Source organism: Cyanistes caeruleus, chromosome 11 (genome assembly GCF_971803275.1).
Source record: "Cyanistes caeruleus chromosome 11, bCyaCae1.hap1.1, whole genome shotgun sequence".
NCBI lineage: Eukaryota > Metazoa > Chordata > Aves > Passeriformes > Paridae > Cyanistes > Cyanistes caeruleus.
In genome coordinates this window covers 13,775,443-13,794,395 of record NC_141711.1, presented here as the reverse complement: position 1 = coordinate 13,794,395, position 18,953 = coordinate 13,775,443, and the positions used below count along the sequence as shown (strand labels likewise).

General features: G+C 37.1%; 1 protein-coding gene across 22 annotated transcripts in view; it reads left to right on the top strand.

Annotated features, from left to right (window-relative positions):
* CACNA1D (calcium voltage-gated channel subunit alpha1 D) overlaps positions 1 to 18,953 on the top strand; it is a 168,727-nt gene that overhangs the window by 111,767 nt on the left and 38,007 nt on the right. For 7 of the 22 annotated variants that reach the window (XM_086846684.1, XM_086846693.1, XM_086846690.1 and 4 more), the window contains 11 exons: positions 30 to 89; positions 4,124 to 4,230; positions 5,331 to 5,418; positions 5,894 to 6,001; positions 6,170 to 6,222; positions 6,471 to 6,617; positions 7,285 to 7,486; positions 8,632 to 8,790; positions 9,467 to 9,577; positions 15,043 to 15,126; positions 15,456 to 15,539. In XM_086846684.1, coding sequence (XP_086702810.1) covers positions 30 to 89; positions 4,124 to 4,230; positions 5,331 to 5,418; positions 5,894 to 6,001; positions 6,170 to 6,222; positions 6,471 to 6,617; positions 7,285 to 7,486; positions 8,632 to 8,790; positions 9,467 to 9,577; positions 15,043 to 15,126; positions 15,456 to 15,539 — 1,203 coding nt within the window. The remainder of the gene's footprint in view (positions 1 to 29; positions 90 to 4,123; positions 4,231 to 5,330; positions 5,419 to 5,893; positions 6,002 to 6,169; positions 6,223 to 6,470; positions 6,618 to 7,284; positions 7,487 to 8,631; positions 8,791 to 9,466; positions 9,578 to 15,042; positions 15,127 to 15,455; positions 15,540 to 18,953) is intronic. The other 15 variants (XM_086846702.1, XM_086846697.1, XM_086846692.1 and 12 more) reach the window with 7 other exon arrangements.

The following is an 18,953-nucleotide window of genomic DNA, read 5'->3' as shown; positions in this document are numbered from 1 at the left end:
ATGTTTGTAACTTTTTGTTTACCTTCCAGATCCTAGGGTATGCAGATTATGTCTTCACTAGTATGTTTACATTTGAGATCATTTTGAAGGTAACAGGTTTTTAAAGGAAGCTTGTTTAAAAGGATTTTCCTTGTGTGTCACCTGCCAAGAAAAGGCACTTGAAGTGTTCTTCGCCTTTTCTCTAAGCGATCAAAGCTAAACTTTTTTAAACTAGAGGATTTTTTAATTTGACAGTTCCTCATAGTTTTGATTGGTTATTTTTTTACCATTGGGTGCATGAAGAAGCTGATTTTTTATCATTACATCGGTTTGATAATTCATTTTTTACCCTTTTTAAACATACAGTTGTCAGAAAAGGGAAAAATACACTGCGCATGAGCTTTTCCTTCTCCTTGCTCTGGCATTTCTGAAAGAGATAATCAGTCTTTTAAGGAGGGAGCATGTAATTTCTCATTTATTTTGCTGAACTATATCCACGGAGCTAAAATAGTAGATAACTATTTTCTTGCAATAGAGCTTGCAAGATATCTTGCATTTATCTATCTACACACTAAGATACTTTGCATTTATCTTGGGCATACATTTAAATTCACAGACAGGCATAATTATGCTTGCTTAAATGTATTACCCATGCATGAGCCAAAAATTGGTATTTTAATGTATAGTTTGTGTACTGATTATTGTGTAAGAATATCTATTGGGGTTACTCAGATTTTCAGTGTACAAGACTTACTCTGGTAAAGAAGATAAATAACCAAAAATTGCATTCACATAAAACAAAGTGCTGAACAAGGAAATAAACTTTTTCATTGGAAATTGCAAAAACTTTTTTTCAGAGATTTACACATGATTCATAATTATTTCATGCTGTGTTTATTCTCACCGTAAGTTTTTGGTTGAGTAACCCTGATTTATACACTTAAAAATTGCTGGCACACTAAGAATCTGTACATAAACTATGCATTTCCAGTTGAGGATTAAGCTTAACAAAATCTCTTCTCCCAGCTTTTGCTCATATTGCTGTGCATACTCTTCACAATGCAATTTGATTAATACTAATTGGTGCAATATTTGGGCTGTTTACAAGATAAGCTGTACTGTAAGTAATAAGACTATTTTTATGCTTGTGAATTTTCTCCCAGGCTTAATGTTTATCCCCTTATTTCACATTTTCATCAGTGAGAAGCTTGCTATAGAGTTGATTATTCTTATTTGTAGCACACTAAAATAAATATCCAGGTGTTTTCCTGATAGAGAAAGGCCAAATTAAAGGAGAGAATGAAGTATTGAAAAGAGCTGTAGCATTAAATTGGAATAGTTCCCAGCTCTGAATGAGAAGACATAAAAACATGTTACCATTATATCTGTGGCAGAAGAGAGTCAGTAAACTTCCACATGCTCTGAGAGCAGGTTCTCCAGCTCCTGCAGTTCCATTTGTGTTTTTCTACGAGGCAGAGGAATTATAAAGAGCAGGATAAAGAGGCATAACTGGATGTGTTAAGAAAAGCAACATTCCTGCAAACTGCAAAAGATTTTGGCACTGAGCAGTTTATGAGCTATCCAAGGAAAGCAGGAAACTCAAGAGCTTGGGTTGCTGAAATCTGGAATCGTAAAAATTACAGGGAAACAAGAAGCTACATCACAGCCAAAAATGTTGATGCTTCTGACCCTAGTTTCTGCAGGAAGCTCTGTAGTGCATTTACATGTAAAGGAAAATAAAGTGTACCATACACATGTAGTGGGCAGTCAGGAACTGACACAGACACTGTGCCTGCTTTACTAGCATGTCTCAGATTCTGGCTTTGCTTGCTTATGGCTGGGGCCCTCCATGTCCTCTGCTGTGCCTCCCACGGTATCTGAGCTGTACAGAAGGAGTGTGTTCTGCAAGGAGAAAATTCAAAACTTGACCTGCAGTAACAATAGTATTCCTTAATTTTCAGGCAAAAATAATATACGAAACTGAAATTAGGGTAAGCAGAGGCAGTATTATCAGATGTAGTGAAGAAACTTGTACAAAACAAGCATTAAACCAGAATAACTCTCAGCATGTAGGGAGTCTCCCTTGCTGTTACTGCTCTCAAACAAGGATTCCCACATTGCACAATGTTGGGGGTATGAATGAGGCTGTGAATAACAGAGGAGCTGCAACATCACTTTAAAGCATTTGAGAATTCTCTTATGTAATCCCTGCATGACACTGAAATTCAGTTTCTCGTCCTGTTTGGACAACTTGGGAAAGGTGAAAACATCAGAGCAAAGGTCAGGTTAGGGATTTGTGCTTTCTACCTCCCCCTATTGTGCTGATCCTACACCATTTAAACTTATTAGAGAGCTCTAGCAAATGCTTCCACTGGGATTTGTGGTGATGGAAGTATGAGTGTCCATGTGAAGATGGGGAGATAGGTACCTCACTGTACTTCAACGTCAATTATCGATCTGATTTTTGTGGGAGTTGTTAAATGAAACTTTGTGTGCTGCTCAGATCATATGCAATGTAAATGTGTAGTTGTAGCTAGATGTTAGTTTGGTATTCAGGGTTATTTTAGTGTTCAACTCCCACTGATTTTGATGAGTTTAGATGTGCTCTGTACAGCTGTAAGTGAACGAGCTAATTTAATAGAAATTTTATAACTATGTTATTTGTCTCATGCCATGGCATAAGTTAAAGCTTTAGGATTTTTAATCTTCTAGCTTTTGGGAATATTTAGTATTTTGATCACAAAAAAGAGAGCCTAACAACAGAATAAGGAGATTAATTAATTTTTGCTTCAAAAAAACCTGCACCTTCCCTTTGCAGAGGTACAGCCTTTACTGGTGGTGCTGTTTGCTGTGCAGAAGGCCTGGAAACATCTGCACACTGAATTGGGATGCAGTGCCCCGAGATGCCCATTGCCTGTAGCTCTGTTCTACATTGGGGAGCAGTCTTGAAAGCTGTAGTAATCTGCTGTGAGGGGAAGTGATGAAATCTCTTCCCTACTCCTTGAGGAACAGAGTAGAAAGTAAAGGGATTAAAATGCACAGTCAGTATGGGATGCTCTAGATGACATCAGATTTTCTTACCTGTGGAAAACAAGGAATAGCTCGGTATTCAGGCTCTGTAAGAGGATCCTGAGGCTGAAGAAATTAGAATTCATGTGACTGAGCTGACTACAAGGTGTTTTTCAGAGGTATCCTTATTTTTGTTATGAGTTTTTAGTTACATTGCAATATTCTCTTCTGCTGGTGAGTCTGTGCATCTAATGGTTTAATTGGATTCCTATGTGCAATTTTTAACTGGTACTTACTTACAGTTATGGTAGGAAGTCTAATGGACTTAGGAGTCAAATTCAGCTTTGTGATAGCCAAAACTATATGCCCAGGTGCTGCCTGCAGCCATAATTAATAGAGCCTCTATCACTGACTCCTAATGAGAACTGCTAATGATGCCTCTGAGATCCACCTTGTAAGCTTTTTTCATTCAAATATAGGGGCAGAAAACAAAAAATGAGAAACTCCAAAAGGAAAAGCAACGCTTTATATTCGCCCCAGACCAGCAAAATTGAGTGACCTCTGATTCCACAGAATACACAACATCTGTTGGCTGTTCCAGATTATTCCAAGATACCCACTCATGTCTCCCATAAGCCAAAGCTAAATAGCCTTGTAGTGCTGCCTTAGGACAGCCTTGTCCTGCTTCTGCAGCAGCCTTGACTCTCAGGTGTTTGCAGTACATTTTCAGCTCCTTCAATTCTTAAGACAGCACAAATAATTAGCAGTCAGAGTTTGGACCCTAAAGTTTAATAAATGTGGAAATCTCAAATGGTTTTTTTTGTAGCAATTTTTCTAAAAAAGGCCAAGTTAATTCAGGGTAATCAGCTCAGCCTCATCTGTTCTGACAAAAAATAAAACATTTGTTGACATCAGAAACAATTAACATATTTATTGATGTTGCTTGAGCAGAATTTTTCTGATTTAAGTGAAAGATTTACTGATCATGGAGGGATTGTTTTATATCTCACAGGATTTTAGGAAGTGCAATAGTATTGTATGCATTCGCACTCTAGGCAAGTGTCTTGTAAACAGCCTAAATGTGATTTTGAATAAATTGAAATATAGACTAAGTGTGTAACAATTCTATTTTTAGATGACAGCTTTTGGAGCATTCCTTCATAAAGGGTCCTTCTGCAGGAATTATTTTAATTTGCTGGATTTGCTGGTTGTGGGCGTTTCTCTGGTATCATTTGGGATTCAGTAAGTACTATACTTATAATCTGAATGATTTATTTTTGCTCTGGGGTTTTATACTGAAATCAGTGTTTCAGCTCCTTTTGTTCCCCCATGGTGTGTGGGTGTGCAGTGTCAGTGCTCAGGGATGGGGCTGGCAAGAGGGAGTGCTTTTCATGGAGAGTGTTGTAATTCATTACTAATATGGGTTGGAAACAAATTACTGCTTCCCACAATTACCAAGAGATTGGGAGAATCACCATGACACTGTACAGCAGGTATTTCCTGGAGCTTCAGGAGGTTTAAATCCCTTCTCTGGAGCTATTGTCACATCTGCAATCTAATTTATGAGCTTGGTTTTTCAGAATTGACCTGTGGGGATATGGAACTAGGCAGTGTTTGTGGGGGGACAAGTTGTACCTTAATTAGGACTATAAGCGGCTGTGGAGAGGGGTTTTTTTGTTTTGTTTGGTCAGACTAAACATAGTAAAAGAGTCTAAATGTGTCTCTTGATTCATTGAGAGGTTTTTTCATAATAAAAATAACCTGTGAAAGCCTTAGTGACTTGAAGAGAGCAGGGGAGGGTGTCAGGCAGCTGCTCCCCACTCTGAACCCTGCTGGTACCAGAGCTCCTACTGAGCAAGATTTCAGTTCCACGGGGTGTTCTGTGAAACACTGTGCACCCTTCCTCAAAGTGCAGCCCTGGCTACCTAACCAGAGAGAATCAAAGTCATTGGAGATCTTTTGATCTCAGGTTAGTTGGAAATTGAAGGATTCATTGATTTACGAGATTTACACAGTGTCTTCAAAAGAGCTTGTCAACACTTGGGGAAAAATACTTTGGGGACTGTTTTGTGCCATTATAGTCTTAGGCTAACTTCTGAGCTGTTAATTCCAAATTTGCTCCAGAAATCAAAATGATTCTTATGGTATTTAGGAGATAGATACTATTTTCTAATAATAAAGAATCAATAAAGAATAAAAAACCCCTTGTATACATATCTTGAGAATTCTAGTTGGAGAGTTTTTTTTGAATTTCACATTTCAGGAATTTGCAAGGATATTGTTATTCTGTAATACAATCAGTTACCTTAACAGTAACAGTGTATTTTTTTTTTTTCTTCTAGATCAAGTGCTATCTCAGTTGTGAAGATTCTCAGAGTTTTAAGGGTCTTGAGGCCTCTAAGGGCAATAAACAGAGCAAAAGGACTTAAGGTGTTTATTTTTATTTTTTAAGTTATATTTCTGTTGGCCTGATCCTTCAGTCCTGCCTCAGATTAGAAATTCTTGCTAACAAGAAATTGTCTGCAGAAGTCCACAGAGCAAGGACAGAAATCAGTTCCTGATTCTTAAACATATCTGGTGTTAGGCAGCCCAAGCTCTGCCCACAGTTACAGCAGTTTGTGTGTGGAGGAGCTGCCACTGAGAGCAGGTTTGGACTGTGGTGAACAAACCTGTCAGTGCATTTTAGTTGTTTATCCATAGTGCCTATGTAATTTCTAGCCAGTTGATGTTGATGGGTCTGTGTCAACAGACTTACAGGCAAAATTAGAAAAGTCAGATTACAGTGTTAGGTATAATGCTGGCAACAGGAAAATAGTAATTTTAAAAAAGAATGAAGAATTTACTTTTGTGATATGTAGTCTGTGACAAATTGCATTGAAACATTTTTATTTTTCTTTCTTTCCAGCACGTTGTTCAATGTGTCTTTGTGGCTATTAGAACTATTGGTAATATCATGATTGTTACAACTCTGCTGCAATTCATGTTTGCTTGTATTGGGGTGCAGCTGTTTAAGGTAAGACACTCTCAGAACTTAGAGTGCATCAAGAAAAGCAAAGCTGAGTTGAATTCTTGGTGGTTTGCTGCTGGAACTGGGCTGGTCCCATCCTGAAACAGTCATAGTATAAAAGCATGTATTTTGCATATCCTGCATTTTGTCATTGCTTTTTGTTTTTATGTGTAGGGAAAATTCTACAAGTGCACAGATGAGGCAAAACAGAACCCCGAGGAATGCCGGTGAGGAGATCTTTGGTCTAAGAATGTGGCATGTTACGTTCTGAATAACTTAAACTGTGTATGGGCATGTGTCAGGCCACTTAGGGTTGTGTAAATTCCAATTGTCATCTTAATCCCACCAGAAAACACAGGTTAGCAAGGAAATAAAACAAACATGAGGAGGCAATGTAAGGAACAGCTTTGCATAGTGCATTGAGTAGCTCTGAGGTCAGTTCAGTATTTCACTAATGACAGTTTCTTTCCCACAGAGGGATTTACATCGTTTATAAGGATGGAGATGTCGATAGTCCCATGGTCAAAGAGAGAGTCTGGCAAAACAGTGATTTCAACTTTGATAATGTTCTGTCTGCTATGATGGCCCTTTTCACAGTCTCCACCTTTGAAGGCTGGCCAGCGTGAGTGGGTTCTCCATGTTTGCATAGTGTTCTGATGAGAGTTGCATTTTCCAGAACAATTCACTATCATTTACCAGACATTTTTTGGCAATAAAGCAGTTTTAAGTGGTGGTGTAAAAATGGAGGAAATAAACCTGTTATCTTGAATCTGGGCACTTATCCCATATTTCAGGAAAAGTAAGAAAAGTATATTGTTGGATGCCTGGTCTTGCTATATTTGCTATAAGGAACTACTCCTCAGCTCTAATGGAAGTAACAATTTTAGATGCTTATCCATCAGTGGCCTTAAAATAAGGCTAATTTGAAAGTTTTAGGCCTTCAAGGAAACCTTTTAGTAAAAAATCAGACAGCAGTACACACATAGAGAAACCTAGGAGCAGCTAACTGCCACTCACTATTTCCTTAAATGAGAAAATTTTATTTGGGGAAATAAATAAATGAAAACTACAACCATTGGGTCACTAACTTAATTCTTTCAGAAAAAAAAATAATATAACAATGTGTGCTGTGATTATTCTGGTTTCTGTTTTATTGCAAGCACTGTCAGTAAATAGAAGACAATAGCAGTGAAAATCGGACCATTTCCAGAACCTGTCCTCTGAGTTTGCATATTTTACTATTTTCTTATTTTAATGGTAATAAAGATAAAATTTTGTTTGTTTTTCAGGCTGCTATACAAAGCCATTGATTCAAATGGCGAGAATGTAGGACCCGTATACAACTATAGAGTGGAGATCTCAATTTTTTTCATCATCTATATCATCATTATTGCTTTCTTTATGATGAACATATTTGTTGGTTTTGTGATTGTTACGTTCCAAGAACAGGGAGAACAAGAGTACAAGAACTGTGAGCTGGACAAAAATCAGGTTAAAATAAATAATGAATTCTTAAATTTTGAAAGTAGCCTTTTTTGTTTATGCATGAAGAGCTTCCTTTCTGCTTTGGGGCAGAAGAGGGCACCAAACACATAGCTTAGTATTTATTAATTTGAGTTTTTTACTATCTGGGTATTTATTTAATTGAGTATTCAGGTTGTTGTACCTTTCTGTGAGCCCAACCCATCAGTGTTTTTGTTGTGAAAGGTGTCCACTGAGATTGTTGGCTTCTTAGCATCTTGCTTTTTGGTGTCACATTAATAAGAATACAGCCAGGTTTTCCTGAGACATAGATAGGTTTTGCACTAAGAACTGGAAAACAGTTTCTGTGTTCTGAATAGTCTGAAAGTGTCCAAAGTTCAAGGGTTCAACATGTTCCACTTCTCACCCATGTTTATTTAGAAATTCACAGGGGATATTTGGATGAAAATTACAAAAATCTGTCCCCATTTACTGTTTAATCCTTTGACTGAGAAACTCATAAGTCACGATTTTCCAGGTATTTTTGGCTGACTGTAACACACTTCATTTAAAGAAAGCCAAGCATGAGACTGTGGCCAGGATTCTTTCTGCACCATGTGTCCCATTAGCCAGGGCTTGTAAGAATTCCTCCAGACAAGTAGGAGGCCCTGCCCTGAAGATTTTGGGCACTAAGAGATTATGAGTTGAATCCATGACGTTCCTACATAGGTGATTTTGCTGGGCAATTGAACTGAGCTATTAGCAGTAACACCTCAGTATTTATTCTGCTCACTCTAGGGTTTTATGCTATGCAGGCCTATTGGTGGTTGAAAACTGAGTAAAGGCAAAAAATGGTTTAAAGATGACTTAATATTCCTGTTATGTACTATACCCATACATACTATAATATATTAGTGTACAAAGGCAAAACCCTGCAGAATTTCATGAGCATTATTTGATTTTTGCATGTGGCTGAGTAGTAGATATGGTTAGATAGAGCTGTTGATAAGTAAGTATTGGTGAATTCCTTGTGCACTTTATTAATGCTTAATAGTAGAAGGCCCTAAATCAAGTAGACAGACTGGTTTTGAGAGATATATTTAACAATTTTTACTTAATCATTGTATTAACTGCTGAGTTTTAGTCTGACAGTTTTTGCTGTATTTGCTTTTCAGCGTCAGTGTGTAGAGTATGCCTTGAAGGCACGTCCTCTCCGTAGATATATTCCAAAAAACCCTTACCAGTACAAGTTCTGGTATGTGGTGAACTCTACTGGATTTGAATACATCATGTTTGTTCTCATCATGCTGAACACCCTTTGCTTGGCTATGCAGGTAGGAAAAGCAAAAACTCTCTTGAAGCTGTTGGCATAAATTGAGGGGAAGGATATGGATGATATAATGCCTTTGAATTATGGCAACCTGTATTTTTTTATGAAGTAGAATTTTAAAGGAAGCACTCCTGATCACAGTACTTTTCTGTGACATGTTCTAGTTGTCTCTTTCTTTCCCTAGTATTTCAGATTTTCATAAAAAATAGCCATGGTTTAAATTCAGTTTACAAAACCATTCTGCTCTTTTCAGTGAAGTTGCATACACTGTCCTCTTACAAATATACCTCCTACACACTGTGTTATTTTGTGACTACCATACTTCAGGCTTTCTAAGCAGGTGTGACACAAACGTGTGTAATTTTAAAACCTTGCATAGAAAACTTGGGAAACTGTTGTTCTCTAATACTCCTCTTTTGAGGGAACAATTTTCTCTCTGGAGATTCCCTTAGGATGTGGAGGAATGACAGTTTTGTTCTGCTCAGTGCCTAAACAGAGCAGATTTATACAGTTCCATGCTTGACCAGAGATACTCAGCTAATCTTCCATGTGTATAGATGTGCTTCATAAATTCTACTGGAAAATGTTTCCCTATGCTGCATTTTTGTCTTAGTCTGCCTTGCATTCACTGAATATTTTAAAGCCTTTACTTTTTAAAATCTTTTATTTTTCATTCACAGCACTATGGACAGTCTAAGCTATTTAATGATGCAATGGACATTATGAATATGGTTTTCACGGGAGTGTTCACTGTTGAAATGGTTTTGAAACTGATTGCATTCAAACCCAAGGTAAGTTTAAGATATGCTTTAATTAGGTCATCACCACAGGAATTAAGTATAATGAGTTTCACACTTCCTGTGTATTATTCAGAGAACAAAAAGAACCAACATTTCCCACCTTTATCTGTCAGAGAAATTATAGTAGAAGTGTAACTCCAGGAAATGAAATGCAGATATCAGAAAAAAGTCTTACAAAGAGGTTGATGAGATCTGGAATATTTTGAGGTAATGAAAATGTCCCATTCTAAATCAGATAAGTAGTTTCCTGTTACAAGCATTACCATAGTCTTCTGTTCTGGGTACTACATTCATTACTTGACACTAAATTAATCTCCAGTAAAGACCTGTATCCTGTTTAATTTCCTATTCTAAAATGTGAAATAATGTCTTTACTTTATAAAACATAACAAAGATACGCATAAATAATTTACATATGCAATAATGTAGATTTTAGATTTACAGATTTTTAGATTTTTATGTTTTCAGTTATATATATGTAATATTTGGTAGAAGGCCCCACACTGAGTGGTTGATTCCTTGTTTTAAAGGGACACTGTCAATATGAATGATGCAAACACATTTTCAAAAATAGATTTGCAAGAGAAACTGGTAACTATAATTGAAAAAAAAGATAAAACTATCCTGTGGCAGTTAATGCAGCCTTTTTGTTCAGTTCTCATACTGCATTTAGGAAGGGCAGAAATTAATCATGAAAAAATAAATTTGTTTTTAATACAATGAAACTAAGGTTTACTCTGGGCTATGTAAATAAGTAAAATATGTTCACTTGCTACACTTGGAATTTGAAAAACACGGATGAGCCATTTGAAGTTTAGTGCTCTCACCATCCAAGATGGGTACTTTTTGTTTTCCCCTGGCTTTATTTTAAAGCAGCCAGGATATCTGTTTGCCTTGGGGCTGGCTGTGAGCTGTGCCCTTTGCTGGTGAAGCAGCCCTGGCTCTGTGGGCAGCCCCGCTCCTGCTCCGACCGCGGAGTTCAGTGCTCACAGCACGGCTGCCCAGAACTCAGGCTGCAGCAGGTGGACAGCAGCTTTCCAAACTTACACAACTATTTATTCAGCTTGCATTTAGTACTCAGCTTGGCTGTACAGCTACTTGGTTTAAAGCCAGCTCGTATTTGCCTGCAGAAGTGAAGAAATTATCCGTCACTTGAGATCTGGTGTTGAGATGTGAACTGTGGAGTTCGGGGTGAATGTTTACCCGCTCTCCCGTGGTCTCGCTCTGCACTGTCCAGTTCATTGTACATTTCTAATGAATTTATTTGTATTTTTGTGTCAGCTATCTTATTTAAATGCTAAGGGTTTCACATTAAAAATAACACAATATGAGGCCCCAGAGGAGATAGCTCAGCTGTGTGGACCACAGTGTCATGAGTATGCTGGTTGTGTTTCCTGATCTGTATTTCCTGTTCTATATCCTTGTTTTGCACAGAGGACTTTGCTGCATTTTATCATCTGCTTTTTGAAAGAAGATTGTGAATCCTTGTATGGTTCTCCATGCACTTGTGACTGTAGTCAGAAATAGCAGCTAATGCCAAACACAGTGGTCTGATCATGAGTGTACAAATCACAGTGCTCCATTTGTACTGTGGGCTTCCTACTCGTTAGCAAATGCAATGTCTTAAAACTGGTCTCTGAGACTCTGTACAATTTGAGCTTTAATTCTGTTGCAACATGCTTCTATCTGACTGGATGCTTTCACTGTGAGACATCCCTGGATCTGAACCCTGAGAGTTTAAAGGGCAGACACTACCAATGGAAGGGCCTCATTTCCTGAATTTAAGTTCCCCATAGATACACAACACCTTAAACTTCTTAATTAGCAGGATAAGGTTTAAAGACCATGATAATAATCAGACTTTTGGAAAAGATTAATTAGCAGGAAGGGACTAAAATATATTTAAGGTTGTTCCTGTTATTCTTTGGAGATTGTAAACTTTTAAATTATCAGATTCTCTTTAACAAAACCTATTGGCAACACATATTACATAGTTCATTAATAATCACAAATCAGCTAGCAGCCTTAAGCAGAATTTTAACGTCTTTAATCTAAATTTCAAAATAGATGCATGTTTAAAACAACAATTAATTTCTTTAACTTCTATTAAGGTTTAATAATAGTAGGAACAATCTGAAACCAAACTTAATGCTTTGCTTTAGGATCCATGAGGGAAGACTGGTAACTACTTCTATGTCTGTGTCACTGGTGGGTGGGCCTCTTAAGCTAGTATGGCAAAATAAAGTTTTATTTATTAATTCTGTGCATTTAAAAAGTTATTTCAGAGATGTTCAAAGCATCAAATAAAAGCTCCATTTAACTCTGTAAAAATAAGAATAGATAAGAACCTGTTAGTTTTTATCTCATCTGCTTGACAGTGTCCCCTTAATATGTTGACAAAAGTCCTGTGAAAACGGTGATATTTGGTATTGCTGGTCATATAAACTTAAGGCAACTATAAATGATTGCTGCTCCTCCTGTGATATTGTGTTGTGTAAAACCAAGGCACTGCAGACTGCCTTCTAGCTCTGAAATACATAAAACCTGGAGAAGTGCTCAATAGTAAAGGTGATGCTGAGTGTCTGGCACACTTGACTGGGAGATTGGATCACACAAGGCTTTGGAGAATGAGGCCCTAAATTTTCCAAGAGATTACTAAAAGAACTAAAATATTTATGTGGTAGATGTATGTAAACATATTCTGTTGCTAATTCTCTATGCCTACATATTCCCCAGGATCTGTGATTTTGTCCTCTGACATTCCTCAATGAGCAAATTTTTCATAATATAAGCTAAAAGAACAGGTCTTTTTCTTCACATTTGCTAAAATCTGTTACTCAGCATGGTTCAGTGCCATTCAAAACAAAATACAGCTATGGAATCAAAAATAATCCATCCACACATTCTGTATGTACAGCCTCCTGGTAGCCAGTTGTTGCTTAAACTTGTAATGATTTTCCATGTCGTTTTACATCAGATTTTTGTAAGAAAAAAGGAAAGATGGCTAGTAAGTGAATTGATCTTGGGTCCTTGCAGTGGTGAAAACAACTTATTTGCATGATGTTTATTTGCTGTGACTTGTCCATTCCTCCCTTTTCCAAAACCATCTTTATTTTCTCTTAGTTTTTTGTTTATTTGTATGCTTTTGCTTTTCATATTAGTTTGAACAATATTTGTCTATACTGATGGAAAAGGTTTCATAAAATTAATAAATAAATAAATGTGTAAATTATTTTAGCTGTAAAGTGTTTTAGCTGTATTGAGCCAAAATGTGATTTTTTTTTTTATTTCAGTGCTTTATCCTGTAGCGTGTCTAGTAAACTAATTTCTTCTGTAGCTGAAATTATCCTTTATTTGGAGGACCTTTTTTGGTTCTCACTGTAGAGGAAGATAGATAGCACAGCTCAGGATCGTGCTGATTATGTGTTTGCTGTTTGCCAATAGTCTCTTATTTTGTGTACATATAGAGAAAAATATTGGTATTCTAAAATCAAAGAAGATACTTAGAAATAAGGAATATGAATGATCAGGAAGAATTTGATGAGAGCAGCTCCCTTTCTTTGGCTGGCAGCTGCGAATCTCACTAGGATTATACATTTCAGTATTGTTGGGGAGGTTCAATGTGATTCTTAGTAGAATTTTGGGAATGGCTCGTTCCCATGAGCAGGATGAGTAAGGAGGGAGCAGTAGGGAACTGTGCAAGAGCTCTTTGGAGTGGAGGCATTTCCTCAGGAGGCCAAATCCATGAGTGCTGGCTTTTGCCCCAAGACTGGAATTGATGGTTAACCCCAAGGAACCAGAGTAGCACGAAGGGCTGTAGAGATAACAATAATCTGATCATTTTCCTCTTACAGCCCCTTCCTTAGACAAAGGAATGATTGTAGCAATTTGTGTTTAAAAGAGTAGCATTAGAAACATAATGAGCCTTTCCTGACCTTGCTTCCTCTCCAAGAATGAAATGTAGAGCTGTTGTCTGCTGTAGCAGCTCTCTCATAGTCTCTAAGAGCAATTTTGAACTCAAAATAATCCTTTTTTCAAATACTAATGCACTCAGGTGCATTACTTTAAAATGTGAGATTACTAGAAATTCTAACAGTTTAAAATCTTGAGAAAAGTATCAGTCCAATTCTAAAATCAGTTTTGGAAAGGATTTTGCTTTTCTCTGCTAACAACTCATGTAATAACTTAAACTACTCAGCTAAAACACTATCTTTAGAGCAAACTGTAATAAAAAGTGTAACTAGATATAAGGTTAGATTAGCACGTTTGTAATTTTAAACTTCTTGCTAAATGTATTATTTTAGAGCTTCAATAGTGGCTGAAAAGTTAGTATTTTAAAATTAATTACCAATAAATGTGCATGTGAAAAATGTACATTTCAGCTTTTCTCATGTAATGCACATTCCTTAGTCATGGTGGAATGATAGTGTAATACATCTGAATGAGGTAAAGGGCAAGTTCAGTAGTTTTTGCAGTTCTGGATTTCTATAATAACTAGGAAAAAGCCACATATTGCAGAAAACTCTGGTCTCCATAATCATCTTAACAATTGTAATACATCTTGATTTGTTCCACAGTGGAACCTACCTGGAGGACTTTTCTGAAGTACCTCTTTGCTCAAACATGCAGTTTTATGCCCACAGTTAATTGCATGATAGCCATTTCTAACCCTTTGCAGCCATGTCCCACACACACATGGGGGATATATTTAAAGATGTAAAATGTCAGAAGGCTGATGAAGCAATTGATGAAAATGAGTTTTCAGACACTGGACTGGCTGCACCAACCAAAAGCATTAAGAAATTGTTCAGGTTGCTGTGGTTCACTGGCTTCACTGGCTACAGAATCAGCCTCTGAGTGCAAGTGTAGGATGATGAGTTCCCATATTAGACCTAGTTTATGAATAGAAGATTAAATCAGTTCTCTAATCTCTATGCACAGGTTCACATTAATAACTGTGCATTTTAGCCAGTGATGAGACTTGACCCTTTGAATATTTTTAGCAATCACTTAGATAAGACTATCACAAAATCCTTGATGTTAAGGAGGTTTCAATTGGCTTGGTTTTGCAGAATTACAGCAAAAGGGGTCTTGTCCTCATTAGGGTATATAGGTAAGAATTTTTCAGCCTTGCTAGAAGCCCCAAACCAATTTTGGATGATGGCTTGCTTGCCAACATCGTGCTTATCTGATGGTGTGTTCTGCATGTGTAGAGTGTGTGTGTGTCTGTGTGTGTGTCTGTACATGTATATATATAATTATATATATACACACACATGCACATATATGTTGCTTTTCCTTCAGTAGGCAATATTGTTTGGTTTTGTTTTGTTTTCTCATTAGACCACAGGTTTTGTTTAACTAATTTCTGTTTATGCAAAACTAAACAGAAGTATGCAAATATTTGACATTTCATGTGTAATCACAAACGTTTGCACCCTGCCTGCTCTGTTCAGGGCTATTTTAGTGATGCCTGGAATACGTTTGACTCCCTCATCGTTATTGGCAGCATAGTAGACGTCGTTCTCAGTGAAGCTGATGTGAGTATATCCCAGCTTACTTTCCCCAGTCCCTACTTCTCTTTCTCTGTCTCCCCACTATTTCCATCATCTGGACAAGTCACAGATTTTGATCTGATGTTTCTAAAGTTTTGAGTACAGACCAGTCATAGGTCAATTATGTTGATATGGGAAATAAATAGCCTTTTTTTTCTACCAATTTTTTTAGCTATGAAAGGGAAAGTTTAGATTGTATAGTGGTACATCAGAGAAGCCTAGAGTGTTTCTGTGTTATAACACTGTCCTTTTCTTCTCTTTTTCTGTTTGTGTTTTTCTCTTGCTCTCTTTCTGCTGAATGCTTGTCCTAACAGCACTATTTCACTGATGCATGGAACACTTTTGATGCCTTAATTGTTGTTGGTAGCGTCGTTGATATTGCTATAACAGAAGTTAATGTAAGTAGCAACTGTTCATGCACTAAATTGCTGTCATCAAGAAATACAGAAAATGTAAACTTAATCCCAAAAAAGTCCTTTTTTAGAAAAGCATGTTTAATCCTGGAATCAAAGAGCAAAACACTGATAGAGATGTTTGTACAAGCTGCTGTTATTTATTTATATACTTGTATAGTTGCACATGCACACAGCACAGTGAGACAATAAAAATTGTTTTTCTATATATGCACAGAAAATATTTTAAAAAAGGGAATTAAGCTTATGTTGCTATCTTACTTGACGCCCATTGCTTTTTGTAGGTAACTTGACCAAGATAATTGGAGATTCTTTAAGTTTTCAGTGGCTTGGTTTAACAAATGAAGATTTCTTTTTCTGTGAGAGGTTTGGGCTGGGAGGGGTGCTGGCATTCATATCTCAGGAGGTAGCAGAAGAAGGGCACATAGAAAGTCAGGCTTTCCATGCTGTGAAAAATAGAATGTTTATTTTTTCCCAGTCCTTTTGTGTTTTATATCCTGCAGTAAGTGTTTGCAAGTTTGAATTACTCTTAAAGTACTTGGAAAACTCCATCTTTCCCAGAATTTTGTCTGATGGCCATTGCACGTAATAGGTGTTTGGGCAACAGATTCACCCTGAAATTGCTTCCTGGTCTTGTGTTAAACTGTGACAATCTCATGACTGACTAAATTCCTGGAAAGAAAATGGAGGAGCAATGAGAGAACATGGGAGCAGAAGAACTTAATACTGACCTTTAGATTTCAGACTGATTTTTCTCAGTTCTGTGGGGATGGATCTTTCTGTGAACTGAAGGACCTTGAGCTGACAGGAAGGGTCAGGCAGCCCAGAGCTGCAGTGTCCCCTTGAGAATTTTCTTAAAGTATAATTATTCTTCGTGGAGCACACCTTTTAAAAGCTGCCTCTGATTCATTTTTATCTGTTTTTTTCCTTTGTTTTGTTTAGTTTAGGGGTTCCCCCCACCCCCCAAAGAGTTTTGCACTTAGAGCTTAAGTATTTGCAATTTATCCACAATTTCCATTCATAGTAGTACTGGTGTAGGTGAGCGGAGTATCTGAGGAGAGTAAAAAGACCAATCATTTGGAATAGGTTTCCCTCATAACTGCAAAAGATTGTAAAGAGATCAAAAGATAGCTCAGAGGTACTTCCATGAGCAAAGCAGATGTGTCTGTTCTCAGCAGTGTTTGGGCAGTGATAATTGGGCAGCACTACTTGTAACTGGTCACTGCTGAGCTGTCAGCTGTGAGGAACACAGGGATTTAGCAAGTCTCACAGTGGCCTTGAAAATATTCTGGAGACCAAGTAATGATCTCCAAGACAAATACACACCACAGTCAATTACCAGCCCTGCCATTTCTTAGTTTTCGTGTTACTCTCACAAGAGAAAAAATGCTCATCTTTGATTTCTTCTAGTTTTACACAGCAGACTCTTTGTGTACTAAGCATTGTCTGTTTCTGGTCTTGCCACTTTTCTGTGCTTTGTTTGTGCAAGTCAAGAATGTATTATGGTTTCAGTATATTTCTGGCCTTGATTTCCCATTTCCAACATGAAACATTTAATGTTGCAGAGTGTCCAGGGAAATTTCGTGGATTTTTACTTTTACTGTTTTGATTCTACTAACTATTCCTAGTTTAGTGTTAGATTAGTTTAGTGTAAATTTCTGTCATCCAAATCCAGTATTTCAGAATCTTTTTTCAGCATTCTGAATTGTGCCATTCCACCTGTATTTGTTAACAGTGGCAGTGATCCTGGGAAATCTACATCTCTGCTGAGATGCTAACAGGACCTTGCTTCTAATGGGATTTCAAGCATGATGAAATAGCACCTGTGAAAATTCCCGCTATAGAAACTGCTTGAGCTGAGGAAGCTCAGCCTTGTTTGAGGGCTGATCTGGAGCAGGGTAAATCACCTGCACTGACAGAAAATTGGGTGTTGTTGCAGTCCTAATTGCAGGGACACAACCATCTTGATTGAACAGTGCAAAGGAGATGTGGGTGTGAATATTTCATGTCCTCAGTGTGAACTAAACATTCCTATAGGATTACAGATGTGATTGCCCCAAGCTGTGGAAACAGCTCAGCATCATTCTGACAGTGCAGCTGGGGATGCTTAGGTCCAGTGCAAAGGCCAGTGAGACTGGAAATTAAATGTAATCTCTTTTATTTTGCTGTTAATTTTTCTAACATTTTATAAGAATATATATGCTTCCCTGAGGCTGAGTCTTCTGATCCAGTGACCTCCCATTCTCACATAATACAAGAAATTTACTGTGGTTTGAATATTTTTGGGGTCTGTGGAAGTCAGTCTTTAATGTATTTAGCAATTTACAGGATTGCTCAGCATTCTCAAGGACTGGATCAGTGACCAACTCCAGAAATGAACCACCTCAGAGCAACATATATTTTGGAAATAAAAAATTTTCTGTGATTATCTTTTTAATTTACTCTGTCATTTAATATCCCTCCCTTCAACCTCCTTCTTTTATGAACCTAATTGGTTTTTATGTTCATTTTATTTTTAGAAATTATTAGAGGCAAGTATATATAAGTAAATATACATGTGGTATAGCAATAAAAAAATAATTAAAACCACTACTAAAACCTATACAATTACTTCTGGGTTCTGTGGCCTTTTGTTTTCAGAAACTTTCACATGACATGCAAGATCTTGTGTGGTCATAGAAATGGTTCTTTTTCAACTAAAAAAGCAGAGTAATGATTGGCAGACACAAAGTGTAGCCAGTCCAGTCTGGGAGAGGGACATATATAATTTATGAAAATGACAGATAAATAAACTGGAAATAAAATCTGAATAAATAAGTTGTTAAAAGGAAATAACATACAGGTTTCAATCTGGCCTGACTGTATAGGAATGATCTTACTTGTCAGCTCAGAAGCCATTTGGATGACCAACATTGAATGACTTAGAAGCATGATCACGTTGCAGTAATGGTTGTGAAGGTTTTAATTCACATTTTTTATTTAAGTTTCTTTTACCATTCATGTGCTGCCAAAACACTGAGAAAATAGTGGAGAATTCCCTTTCCTCATATTTTATGTAAATTATTAATGCCATCTCTATGGGACTGATTTTATTCTTTACATTTAAAAAACTTCAGGTTTTCAGTTGAAATAGGGCTTAAAGGAACAGCATTTATGTCTTCCTTCTGAGCCCCTCAGAAAACCCATCTGTCTTGAATCTTGATCTTGTGCTTGTGTGGAGGAGTTGAGTAAAGCCTCATGCCTGCCTCCTGTAAGAGATTCTGGATTCAACTTTGAACAAGAAGAGTCCAATTCAGTTTGAGTACTTTATGCACCCCTATCATATGTTAGAACTTAAGTGTTGGTGCCAGTAATTTGTATTTTTGACTACTGTTATACTTTGTGAAGTTTTCCAAGCAT